General features: G+C 32.6%; 1 protein-coding gene across 1 annotated transcript; it reads left to right on the top strand.

Moving 5' to 3' along the window:
- Window positions 1–379: 379 nt before the first annotated feature.
- Window positions 380–2,274, top strand: LOC25481983 (uncharacterized). The gene is made up of 2 exons (XM_013610418.3): window positions 380–592; window positions 1,493–2,274. The coding sequence occupies exon 2, from the start codon at window positions 1,514–1,516 to the stop codon at window positions 1,961–1,963; it is 450 nt and encodes a 149-aa protein (XP_013465872.1). The 5' UTR covers window positions 380–592; window positions 1,493–1,513; the 3' UTR covers window positions 1,964–2,274.
- Window positions 2,275–14,250: the final 11,976 nt, after the last annotated feature.

The following is a 14,250-nucleotide window of genomic DNA, read 5'->3' as shown; positions in this document are numbered from 1 at the left end:
GATTTCTTTATTTTCGTGAGTCCGTTTATCTACTAAAAAATGGATAAATAATCATTTTTGTTTTTTGAATGTGCAACGAGTGAGCACAATTATCCTTCAATGTAACAAAATCACAAAATAGTTTTAAATTGTACATTCTATAAATCAAAAATAATTTCAGTCGAGAACAACGCTCCTACTCTCCGTTTTAACCCTCACGTATTAACCAACCATGCTTCCAAAGTCATGACGTTAAAAGAAAACAATTTTATAACAGAGACTATTTTAACTAACAAAATACACTTTCCCAAACTATTTTGAAATTTGTTACATTGAGTCAACAAAATAACTTATTTACCGAAAAAGAGTTGAATAGATAAAAGGAAGAAACAAAGATCCGCATCTATATCGTGACTGCGTATAGGTTGGTTTATATATCTATCTATCTGCCTCTGTTTTCGCATTCATCATCACTTCAACGCAGCAGAGAAGAGAATCATCCATCATAGGGCCAATTCGGCTCTGTAATGTCATTAGCTTCACTTGTACTTTTTGGCGGCCAAATACTTCAAATTCAAGAGATCCAGTGGGAGAAGGAACGATAATACATACGGTAAAAACCAATATAATATACTTTACTTCTCAATTTTCACTTCAACCTTTGCAAAATTAATTTATTTAATGTATGCATGTTTAGATTGATGATAAGATTCACAGAATCATGATGTGCTGTATTGATTTTGTTCAAAGCTACCTTTTGGAGCTTCCCGGTAAAATCACGATGACACCATGATTTTGCTGAATTCATCGTCAATATAAATAATATATGCTTAATTTAAGTTGTTGTTAACTTGTTATTAATATTTTGAATCGCAATCATGTCAACATTGCAATTTTTGATATAACACATAATCATAGTCAGATTCAGTTGTTATTAATTGTGTCACATAGTACTCTCTCCGTCCCCGATTATAAAAAAGAATAGGTATTTGGTGGTCTAATATTTGATCAAATACATCGACTCTTTTTATTAATTTTTTTATTATAATTAGAGATGGAGGAGTAGTTATATGATTCTAAATTGTTGTTGCGATGTTGATGCGGGTTTTATTGTTGTGGTAAAATAATGACACATGCATCCGATGAGGTTGCAGAAACAAAAAAAAAATAAAAATCAGCTGTTTGCATAGTGGTTGTAATTGTGATTGCAGAGCGCAATTTAGAACTATGATAGTCACACGCGCGAAATATCAAAATAATTTGATGCCGCGACGCGGCTTATAAAGTGATCATTTAATTTTTGAATTACTGATTGAAGTTACATTATGATCTTTGATAAATAGAAGTAATTATAGCCATTGATAATGTGTCATGATTTGTGTTAACTATAATTCCTCTATTATTACAAGTTTTTTTCTCTTACTTAATGCATGATTGATGTTGTTTTGTTATTGTTTGTGTTTTTTTATAAGTAAATGTTATTGGTTAATTTGTTGTTTGTGCTTAAATTCAGAGGAATCAAAGAAGTGTGAATATGGCTGCGAATGTTGTGAAAGAAGCTGAAGTGACGGAGATGGAAGCTGTTTTGACCGCAAAATGCAGCTGTTGCGGATTGGTGGAAGAGTGCACACACGCGTACATTGCGCGCGTGAGGGAGAGATTTGGTGGTCGATGGATATGCGGTTTGTGTGCTGAGGCAGTGAAGGAAGAAAGGGCGAGGTCGGAGAGTGATGAGAAGATGATCACAATTGATGAAGCTTTAATGCGGCACACCAAATTTCGCCAGCAGTTCAGATCTTCTGCATCTGATCATAACAAAGATTTCATAGTTGCTGTGAAACAGATTCTTTTTAGGACTTTGGATTCTCCTAGGAGCAAGCCGAGTAAGGAACATTCTGCGTGCAGACCTCTTGGTAGATCTCATAGTTGCTTCTCAAAAATGGAAACAACTCCGCCGAGGACGACAGAGACACATACAGAGTGATTAAGAATGAAGTGAACATTGGTTTATTGCAAGGCAAGCATTGTTGGTTGGTGGTGTCAAGGTTTATTTAGAATTAGTTCTTATTTATGTGTTTAGTCTTGGTTGTTATGTTTTGAAGATTATGGATGATTTATGTTTTGTTTTTTGGCATTGGTGATTGAATGGATGATGGTTGGAGAAAATTTTCCATCCCGGACTTCAATCACTTGGCTGCGATCTCATTTTGATTACTAGCAATTGAATTTTAATTTTTATATGGTTGGACCAAATTCAGGTTATGAAATTTATTTGAAGCTTTTGTTTGGACATAATGTTTAGTTTGGTTTGGTGGACTAATCGTTGCATTCTACCTTCGATAGTTTGATCTGAATTGTTTGATTGAAATCGGATAACTATGCCATTCAATAGTGTTGAAACAGAAACAGATCCACTCCGGTGGGATTTTTTACTGGAGAGTGTCCGATGGATACCTCCACCCTTGAGTTCTCTCTGACCGCATTCGGTATGAATAGACGGCTGGCTGAGATTCCACTGCAGAAAGTTTACGCGGAAGAGGATCTGTTTCCGCGTTAAAACAGCTGCAGACAGTTAAAAAACCTGTCAGTTGCAATAAAGTCAAAATAGAACATCTGATCTTCATCTAACGACAGAGATTTCTTTACTTAATACTTCTCGTTATTATATCGTAACGTGTTAAATTGCAGGAATTAGTGTTGATCTGGTGCTGGTTACCGTGATACCTGCATAATTTTGCATAGTTGCCTATTTATGGTGCATCTTGTACCTTCTATACATCTTGAATTTGCTTGATTTATTAGAATTTATTTTTGCCTGATAAAAAAAAACTAGCAATGTGTGTCCAAACATAGGCTAAGTGGCAAGTATTCTCAATCATGAGGTTGCTTGTTAACTCTTGTTTATGGAATAATCAAAAGCTATGGCTAATAATGCCAAACTATAGCCTTTAAGCCAGTATTTAGAATTAAACACTAGAATTCGAAATTCTAGAACAAAATGAAAATGTCACATTTGTTGATATGATTCATGTTAACATGTCAATTTCATAGTCTGTTTTCTAGTTTGTTGTTTTCTGAGCACATTTTTTTGGAGGAGATTGTGTGACCCAATAAAAGCTCTCAAATGTTAAGCCACACCATTTATCTTTTTGACGAGGTATAGCTGACAAGGCAGGTGTTCCAAAAGAAATATCTAGAAGTAGTGGGGTCCATTATTATCGATTGTGGTCGATACAGATGGTTACATCTTGTGCTCACACTAGTTGTGATTTCGGTTCTAATATGGAATTATGTCGTTGATAGGTTATACGTAAATTTTATTATAAATATTTAATAAAATTTGTGGTTTTCTTTGATCTTGCATGAGGTGTGTCCTCCGTAAAATAATTTGTTTTCTAACAAACCAAAAAGAAAGGGGGTCCATATTGCTTGTGATGGAAAAATTGTGTTTCATTGAGGGTATGAAAGATGACAAAATGGGACCAATTGCGTACAATGAATTATCACAAGAACCGTACTTCTAAGACCCACTAGAACTACAAGTTGATAAGTGCCAGACCCTCGTGATAAGGATGCTTGAGTATGATGATAATTGATAAGGGATACATAAACCGTGAACTATTAGCCTTCTTCTATGCCAATGTTAATTTGAAATTGGTGATTGTTTTGGTTAGAATTTAAACTTGAATTTGTCTCCATTTGATTTCAACTATTCTGACGTCTAATAGAGAAATCGAACGTGAGACTTTGAGTAAGAGAACACTCACATATCTCAAGCTAATACCACCAGACAAACTCAAGTGTTAGATTTAATTGCAAGAAATAGAATAAATCAATTAACACAAAGTTAAAAAAATTTAATGAGTTGTCGGATGTTAACCTTTTGTGTTAACATCATCTAAGACCATTTTCATTGGAATGGTCTTAAACTTTTAAGATTCGATGCCTATTAGATACCCCATTAGAGACAAACTTTTTTGGGTTCTTATAAGACCCGATGTCTCACTTAAGACCAAAATCTTAAGTGGAATCTTCACTTTTTTAATATTAAAAAAATATAATGATCTAAAGTTATTGATAGTTGATTAGTAAATCTCATTTAATTTTTTTTTGTGATATGTTGGGTTTGAAAGATTGAATGTTTATTAAGTTGTTAGTAAAAATTTATAAATAAATAATGTGTACATGTGAGATTGAGTTAAATACTAAAAAATTAGCATCTCCATTGTAGATGCTCTAATAAACATACAAAAGAGTCACATAAATCAAAGGTTACAATAAAGATTTCTGCTCCTTTCAAAAGAAAATAAAGATTTCTGCTGTATATAACTTTGTACGCAACTCACATCCGTCCAAAAAAAAAAGAGGAAAGGTGACGAGTTCAAATTCGATTTTTTTACGGTGATAGTGATGGATAGCCAATTATTGGAACGATGGATATATGTATTATGATTTTTTTGGTAAGGATTCTCTACCTTTATTATTTCATACTTTTAGTGCAATTTCATAGATATGCCGTTTAATTTGAGAAATGAGACTTTTTTCCCATTATGGGAAAAAAAATTTAAACCATTAGATTAAAAGGAACATTGATCTTACTATAGACTGTCCACACTATATGTTTTTTCTCACTGTCATCAACCTCTGAATGTTATTGACCCGCGTAGCTTTCTGTTTCCATTCCTGAAATCATTGTTTTCCTTTCTTATTTGCTATGTCTGGTTTTTCAAACCAGAAGCTACTTAAGGATTGATAAGAAAAACATTAAGATCTACTTAAGGATTGCTAACTCGTTCAATGACCACCAAATAAATATCCTGACTAGACTTCTAAATAGACATAGAACAAGCTTGGATTGGTGAATGTTATTGCTACATGATGAATCACATTACCTGAGTAAAAAAAATATTTGGATATTTGTTTGTTTGCATATATGAATACGTTTAAACATGCTAAATGCAGAAGTATCCAACAAATTAATAATTTTAAGGTTAAAAAGGGTAGTATTTGTGAATGATGTGGAGTCCAGATGTAGCTCAAATAATAATCATCTGGAGCATAAAAGATTTAGGCTGAAATCAATTGTTTAATGGTGGTTTTTGGAGTCGGTTGTGGTGGTGGTGGTGGTGGTGGTGGGTCTATTGGTGTCTCATGAGAGGTTGAAGACAATGAGAAGAAAGATATAGTGTAGACAGCCTATGATAAAATCAATGTTCCCTTTTAATCTAATGGTTTAAAAAAAAATTCCCATGATAGGAAAAAAGTCTCCTTTTCCAAATTAAACGGCACCATAAATTATTTAGACAAGTGAGAAAGTTAAGTTAAAAGAGATATAAAAACAAAGTTATTAAAAATAGACAACACAAAGGTAGAAATCTCAACCCAATTTTCTCCTACTAAGCACCCACCTCTAGATCTAGTAACGAAGCAAGTAAATTGAAATCTGCCGGTGCAAGTTCATATATGCAATAACACAATAAGCTTGAATTTTGATTTGAAGAGTCGGTACAATAATTCAAGAATATTTTGATGCAGTTTTGATGACAAATTTTATAGGAGATACCCAAACAAAGCAAATACAAAATGTAAAGCAAAGAGTTGCACCGTTGTTCCTCGTTCGTAGAGGATATTTTTCCCTGTTTACGTGATTGTTTGCATTCTATGGAGTTTTGGCTCTACTTCTATATTGAGTGTTACCATAACGTTTTCTCCTAAACCGATGTTAAGCTCCGGCTTTATGGGATGACATATGGTACCTCATCTATTTTGTTTGTCACAAGATTATGGTATGCTTGATGTTGGAGATATAATACTATTGTTGAGGATCAACATTGGCGTATTCATGATGTGTGTGGAATGCATTTTCTTTGTTAATATATTTCTTATTATGACCAATCTTCGAATGGATCCACACTCATCACGTCTCTTAACTCATTGGAGCCTCCCTTTGGAAGGTTATCTTAAACTCGATGTTGATGGTAGTTTTTTAGAAGGCTTTGGGTGCTTTGGTGTTGGTGGTGGTGTTCCCAACCACGATGGAGATTGGATAGCTGGTTTTTCTTGCTTTAAAGTTGAAGGTGATGTGTTTGGCTGAGTTGCGTGCTATTCAGATGGATCTTGATTTTTGTCGCAACAAAGGCTATAACAACATTATTTGTGAGAGTGGTTGCTTGGAAGCGTTTGAGATGTTTGTTGTTGGTCGTGATCATACCTTACATACTTATGTTACTGACATCCTTCATATTAGAGATATTTTACATGGAAATGATAACACTACATTAGTGCATGTTCTTAGAGAACAAAACATGTGTACAAATTTTATGGCTAAGGAGGAATCGCATTCAAGATGTTCTGCTCTCTGTCTCCGCCTAACATGGAGTCTCTCATCCTAAAGGATAAGCTTAAAACTTACTTTCTGCTTTACTTTTTGTTTTTGTTTTGCCTCATTACTTTGTGATACCACCAAAAAAATCAAAGAGAAAAATACAATTCAATATAAAGATCAATCCAAACAAGCTGCCACGAAGAGAATTACAAGTCAAAAAAAACCATAAACATTGCAACACTTCAGAAACAAAAGATGCAGCCTGCCCAAAAAGTCAGGACAAACTTAAAGTTTTTAATTAATTTTTTTATTTATTTAAATTGATTCTAACTTGAAACTATAATGTGAAATTTTTGTTTTAATATATAATTTACATTGACCTGCTTTCATGTAAATATATGATAAAATAATTCACCTTAACTTTGTATTGATAACTAAAATTAATTTTACAAAATTAACTCAATCAAGATCAATTTTCTTCGACATAGAGTTAAATAACATAATTATGTAAGTGTAGTTCGGTTGATAGCTCCATCCATAGATATTGATATATCAGGGTCAAAATTCGACACACTTATAGTATGTGAGCCTAACCGCTAAACTATTTGAAAAGAAATAAAAAAAGAAGAGTAAAAGTAACCCTTGCTAAGATGGATTTAGTTCTTCCTTAAAAAAAGAAGAAGATGGATTTAGTGCTATCATCAAAAGCTTATAACTTTATTTTAGCAATTTTTTGCTAGTATCATTTGACTACTCAAATCTACGTATAATAACTCTCTGGTAGGAAGGAGTTGATATATAATGTGGTAAAAGTTATATAAAAAAATTGCTACGTGAAAACTACATCTAAGTTTTTGATCATTTTCGTATGTTTTTAGGAAATAATGAATGTCAGAAAAGCAACACTCTAAGAAAGAGGATGAAATTGGGTTTGACTATCGGAAAATAACTGGGTTTTTTAAATGGGCCAAAACCAACTTGGAAGATTTGTTTATACTCCTGATTCTAATCTCACACCCCCTTAAAAAAGAGGACCAAAATTTCTTTAATTTTCTGCCTCACTTTCTAACAATATTATTTTATTTAAAACTTATATATTATGTAAAACTTCAAATTTTGAGCTTTATCAAATATATTTATTTCGTAAAATTTGGTATTTCAAATTTTAAAATCGTTTTTGAGCTTGAAAGTTAGTAGAGGAATTAGCTACTGACTTTCAACAATGATTCTCTTTTCTTTAAATGATTAAACTAAGAAAAAAAAATACGTCTTGCAATTATGGGTTCCTTAATTATTTCAAAGACCGTTAAAACGATGTTTGAGTTTTTTTTATTTGAGATATTGAACTCAGAGCATCTTTATTGGTAAACTTCATCCAAAGGCATTTTGTGGATCCCATTAAGGTCGCATCATCCATAAAAAAAACTCACTTTTTTTTGTTTCAATGATGCTACTTTAAAAAACTCATATTGAGTTCCATAACTTTACTTTACATATTTATATTTTATTCATATTTAATTTTATCACAATTTAAAATGTTAATTTCAATATCTTTAATTAATATTAAATGGAAGAAAAAAATAAACTTAAATTTTTAGAACAATAAAGGAATTTTGAAAGGTTATAAAAAATGGTAAAATAAATTAGCACAATCTATGTGTTTCATAACGCAGCATGAAGGTGGGTCAAAGTATAACGAATTAATTTTTAAAGGTAATGTATATGTAAAAAAATTGTAAGAATAATATGAGTTTTTTTTATCATGTGCAAATTTTCAAAATTATTAGTAATTTATTCTTACTCGTCAAATGATCAAAATATCCTTAATCTTTAAAATGACTAAAATACCCTTCTAGGCTAGAAATCCACTAATCCCAAATTAAATGTACAAACAAACAATTAATCACGCACAACATATATAATTAATAATTAAAATAATCCTAACGAAAAACGGTTGTTACAAATCCCCCCCTTAATTTATCATAGTTTTTAGGTTAACAACCTGATATTTCCCCCCCTTAATTTATCATAGTTTTTAGGTTAACAATCTGATATTTCTCATTTAAATAAATTTTTAGATGTGTTCTGTATGTCACATTTGCTCCAATATAATGCACTAAGATAAATCCTGAAAGAATATTGAGAAAATATATTTGATATGAATCTTCATCTATCATTATATTGAGCCAATTTTTACGGCTTAGTAGGCTAATTATCAATTGATGGATTAGTTTTTCCATTATTAGGGGGGAGATAATAAGCAGCTAAAAATTGTGAACTTGTTGGTTAAATAAATTATTTGAAAGGAAATATTATCGTCTCATCTTGATCCTCAAAATATAACTGATTTGCAAAGTTAAACAAATTGAATATCAGCTGCTAATGCTCCAAATGAGACAGATACCCATGTAGGATAACTAATATTGCAAATGAATCTCAATCTTGCTTGAAGCATGACAGACAATTTGGTTCCAAATATATTGAACAAGAAAAAGAGCTTAAATGATAGATAACCCAAACAAGGATATAGAAACTCTAAAAGAGTCGTCTTACATAATTGATTTTTTAGTTTCAGAAGAACTGATCAGGTAGCTGAAATTTATGAATTATCGATAAATTATGTCATGAATGAAAGATCTCAATGGAATGAGATGAAACCGAAATGAAGTCAACGTTGACGTGCTTTTGCATATAATATAGTGATATATGTGATAAGTAATAATGAGGACCATGTATTAAAGTCTATTAAAGATTATAGATAAAGAAAATATCTACAAAATAGAAAGAAAAAAAAAAACAATTCCAATGAAATCAAACTTGTTTCATAAATCATAATTTGTTTAGACTTGTAGTCCCCACACTTGAAGGTGTGAAGTTAAATGGATATATATATATATATATGATTTTTCGCGCAAAAAGGAAATTAGAATAGTAAAATACTTATATAGGGAGTTTGATAGGTTCATCGGAAGTGAATTGATAAATTTCTACCATTTAATTTTAAAGGACATATTCACCTGAAGTGAATTCAATAACTTTTTCATACTGGATTAAGTTGAGTAGCACATGAAAGGCTCAAATTATATGATAGATGTGCTACAATATATTTGTATGGCTCACTTGATTGTGGTGATTATATGAAACTCCCAGAAGGATTTCATTTGTGTGAGACACACATCAAAACTATTTGAAAGATGACATCATTTGTCTATTTTAAGGATTTGAAATGAATTTGTTATAATCAATTTTATGATAATGGTATAAATATTAGGCTAAATTAATCCAACGGTTCCTCAACTAATTCTCAGTTTTCGTTTTGGTCCCATAAGTTTAAAAATCATCATTTTGGTCCCTCAACGTTTGCTCCGTTATTCAAAAAAGTCCTTGGCTGTTAACTTTAACCTCAAATGTCTATGGTGAACCAACCTTAAGAGTGGTCCACTATAGATCCTATTAATTATTTTAATTTGGGTTTATTAAGTTTTTAGTCCCTATAAATATTCACAGTTTTGTTTTCAGTCCCTACAAAATAAAATCACACTTTTTAGTCCCTATAAAAGTTTCCATTAGAATTTTTAGTCCCTATAAATTTTCCATCAGCACTTTTAGTCCCTGTAAAAAAAATTCATCAACAGTTTTGGTCCCTAAAATGCTTAAGGAAAATGTCACATGTACTAAAAAGTGTGATTTTATTTTGTAGGGACTAAAAACAAAACTGTGAATATTTATAGGGACTAAAAACTTAATTAACCCTTTTAATTTTAACTGTTTGATTTTTTTTTTGGCTAAACTTCACTTTTCGCCCCCTATGTTTCAAAATGTTGCAATTTTCGCCCCCTATTAAATAAATAGCAATTTTGGCCCCTTTTATCCAAAAATTGCTGAGAAGACGCCACGTGTCCCAAAAAAGGGGCCATAATCGCAACTTTTTGTAAAGATAAGGGGTCAAAAAACATATTTCCCTTATGTGAAGAGGTCAAAAGAGCATATTTCCCTAAACATAGGAGGTCACTTTTGCCATTTTTTTTAATAGGGGGCCAAAATCGCAACATTTTGAAACTTAGAGGGCGAAAAGTGAAGTTTAGCCTTTTTTTTTAAAGGAGGACCATTAGATTACGCAAGTGTATTTTATCTTAGAGTGAGTCAACAACAACTAATTAATTCCCCCTTCCTTCATCTTCTTCCTCACTCTTTTTCATCATCTTCAACATCACATTCATCATCTTCATCGATTTTTTCCAGAAAAATTCAAAAACATAAACCATCATCAACAACAACATCATCATGATCACCATTGATTTCTATTAATAATAAACCCAGAAAAAATTCAAACAACCCACACAAAAAAAAAAATCCACAAAAAAATGGTTTATCTCTTATCTTCTTCCTCAGATCTATATCAGCGTTCCAAAATAAAAATTCCAGAATTCCTTCATCACCAACAATTCCTTCATCTCCAGGAATCTTCATATCTTCTTCTCCCAAATTCATCAGACACCGCCATCATAAATTCATCCATACACCACCATCACTGAAAAAGATTCATAAATTCATGAATTCATAAAACTCATAAACCCATTAAAACATTTTTTTTTTTTTGGTTCCTTTTAGAAACAAGATTAGTATTTACAATTAACCCATAAAAAATATTATTATTAATTCTGGTTGTTATTAACTATTGTTCATCGATCTACAACCCTTTCACAAAAACCAATTCATGTTTTCTCTCTCAACAAACAGTACATAATTTCTCTTATCACTCACTGTCGCCGTTTCCTTTCTGCTTCTTCCCTTCCTTCTCTCTGTCGAGCACAGAATCATCAATAGCATCCTCTTTCATCGTCCTTTATTTAATTTAGAAGGGTCATATAATGTTTAAAATCCATTGTCCCTTATATGTATTTTCATCATCCTTTATTTTTCCCTGTTGGAGTTCTAAGAATTGATGATGATGTTTTTGTTGTTGAATTGATTTGATGATGATGTCAGGGTTGTTATTTGAGGAGGCAGGGTAACAGGGGATTGTTCTTGTGTATCACGATGTATAACAGCAACAATTTGAATAGCAACAATAATACATGTGGAGATGCAAATCTCTTCCCTATTGTTGTTAATGTTGTTAATGTTTTGATGGGTTGAATCTGAATTTTAGGTTGTTGTTGTTGGTAGGGATGAGAAACAATGGGTTCTGATGGAGAATAATTAATGGTGTTGTTCATAAAATGGTTTTGAATTTTTGTTAGATATGCAATTTCGAATGGATCTGCAGTTGTTCTAGTGATGTTTATAGATGAAAATTTGAGATTTAAGCGAAGTATTCAATCAATTCTAGCATTTTTTTTGGTCTGACTGTTAAAAAAATCTGGGTTTATATGAACATAATGATGAAGATGATAAAGATCAAGAAGAGGAAGATTGAAGGAGATGAATAAAGGTGAAAAAGTTAGGTGATGATGGCTCGCTATTAGAAACAATCAAATGGTTAAAATCGCATCATGAATATTAAAAATTAAAAGACTAACGGTGAGGACCAAATCGAATAATGGAGCAAACGTTGAGGGACCAAAATGATGATTTTTATACTTATGGGACCAAAACGAAATCTGAGAATTAGTTGAGGGACCATTTGATTAATTTAGCCTAAATATTGTTACAACTCATGAAAAGATTCTAACATTTGTTATATAAATGTTGATATGGACAAATCTGGTTGATTATGTACTAGAATGATTGTGTTGTCACATGATGTAAGTTAAAATCATATCCTCAAGAAAATTATGAACCGCTTGAATTGGTCAAGTGAGTAGACTAATGTATTTTGCTTATTATATACATCGTGGTATTTTATTTTTGTCAATATTAGTAAATACTAAATACAGATATTGCAACAAAGTCAAGCATACAATTTGTACCTTAAGAGAAAAAACAATATCACGAAATAGAACAATATCACAAAATCATTTGAAAATGCTAACACCACATCAAGGAAGTGGAGAATGCTCTTTATTAAGGATTGTGATTTTACACATACAAGAAATTTGTGGTTTTCTAATTTTAAAATGAGTAACTAGTAATAAAGATAGTGAATGAAGGGAAGAAACAAGAGCAAACGAGCAAGTCAAGTAATAGTTTTCTACTTTCTTCATCAATAACATAACATTCATCAAAGTTTTTCAACAGAGAATTAAGGGCTATTTTAAAAAAGAAAATAGGAACAGTGAATGATTCATTATAAAATTTAATTTGACTCTAATTGCATACTATAAAATTAGTTCCCAAGGTCTTCTACTTCAAAACAATATTTAAGTTAAGTTAACCCAAGTAGCCATCAGCGGATGAACTAGTAGATGTTGGATACGCTTTCTTATTCTTAACTTCTTTGTCCATATTCCACTTCTTGGTCCACCAATTAATTATTACTTCTCCATATTCCCTCTTCACACTATGAAAACTCATAGCCATAGCTATACGTTTATCACCATGTTTTGACTTAGCATAACCGAACACTGCTGGCATCAATGTCCCTACAGCTTCACTTATACAGCTCTGAATAAGCAGGAGGACACTTTCTTACTAATTCAACACCCTCTATAATCAACTCAATCCTCTTTTGATAGATACTATTAACTTCCTGACCTGTTGCAAGCTTCCCCCAATCACTAAATGTAGCATCACATATCATAAATCTTTGCACCGGTGGCGGCGATGCATCAACCCTCAGAGCTAGCTTTGATGCCAACATATTAGTCCTCCCAAGCACCTGTGCAAGCCAGTATGTTTGTGCTAATCCAAATGGATGTGCAACAATCCTACAAAGTGCTTCTTTTTGATTAAGAATCTCATTATGCATTCTCTTTGTTGTAATAGAATCCAAGGTATTAAGCCATGAAGTACAAATACGGTTCATATTCAGATCATTATAACAGAATGTGCGATCCTTATTGAGGTGAAGTAGCCCAAACAGACCGATAACATTCAAGCAAATCACGTTCATCGGTTTTCCAGAACATGTCTCTTTCTCCCAAGCTAAACAAGCCCTAACATTCTCTTGATTTGCAAAAGAATCCGTCCAACAATACTCTTTCAAGGTTCTTGAAGTTGGATGAGGCATAATACCAGAACCTACCCCATAGGCTCTTGTCCATGCTGCCAATTTTGAGCGGGCGCATGGAACAAGATTCAGCACAGCAAGTTGTTGCATACTGTATTCATTTATCTTCAAATTCAACCGATTACTAGCGACATCGTTGAGATTCCTCCAAGCAACATCAGTGACAGACATGTTATCAGCATTCAAAATGCCCATATCACGTACATCAAAGTTCATTTCAACATTCTTACTAACAAACATGTAAACATTATCAACAAAACTCTTTGGATCAGCCACCCCAGTCAGCAAACAGAGTTGTCCCAGGTGTAGACTCAAATGTTGCAATTTCAGCAAGAACAGTAGCAGCTGGTGAGTTTTGATGCATTAGCTCTTTCATCCGATCATATGGCATTCGTGTTATTTGCCAATATCTCGTGATCAGCTCAGGACGTGGAGTCGCACGACCTGTAGCAGGTGTGACAGGATTAATTCCTAACCCGGAAGGAATCATAAGCCACTGATCAGAATTCAGGTACTCAACTTCAACCGTTTGTGTCTTCAGTTCCGCTCCACTATTAATAGTAGTCAGTTCTAGAGCGGCCACCATAACATCCTCATCATATTGCACATCATCACACAAATCAGCAGAGATACCATTGTTAGCAATCCCAACTTGAGCAGCCTGGCGCTCTTTTGCAAATGCATATACATGTCGTGCCTCATCAGTAGCTAGTATTTGGTCAAGAAAATTTGCAGATTCATGCTTAGTATTGGCCATTGTATCGATAAAAAGGAGGGTAAAAAAGGAAAATATTATTTGTTTTTGGCTTTATCACTTTTGGAGGATTTGATGGAA

This window comes from Medicago truncatula, chromosome 1 (assembly GCF_003473485.1).
Source record: "Medicago truncatula cultivar Jemalong A17 chromosome 1, MtrunA17r5.0-ANR, whole genome shotgun sequence".
Taxonomy (NCBI): Eukaryota; Viridiplantae; Streptophyta; class Magnoliopsida; order Fabales; family Fabaceae; genus Medicago; species Medicago truncatula.
Note: the sequence above shows the minus strand (reverse complement) of the source record. Positions and strands in the feature narration are given on the sequence as shown.

Excerpts from the sequence above, each read along its gene's own strand:
- LOC25481983 (XM_013610418.3), top strand. The coding sequence starts at position 1,514 with ATGGCTGCGAATGTTGTGAAAGAAGCTGAAGTGACGGAGATGGAAGCT.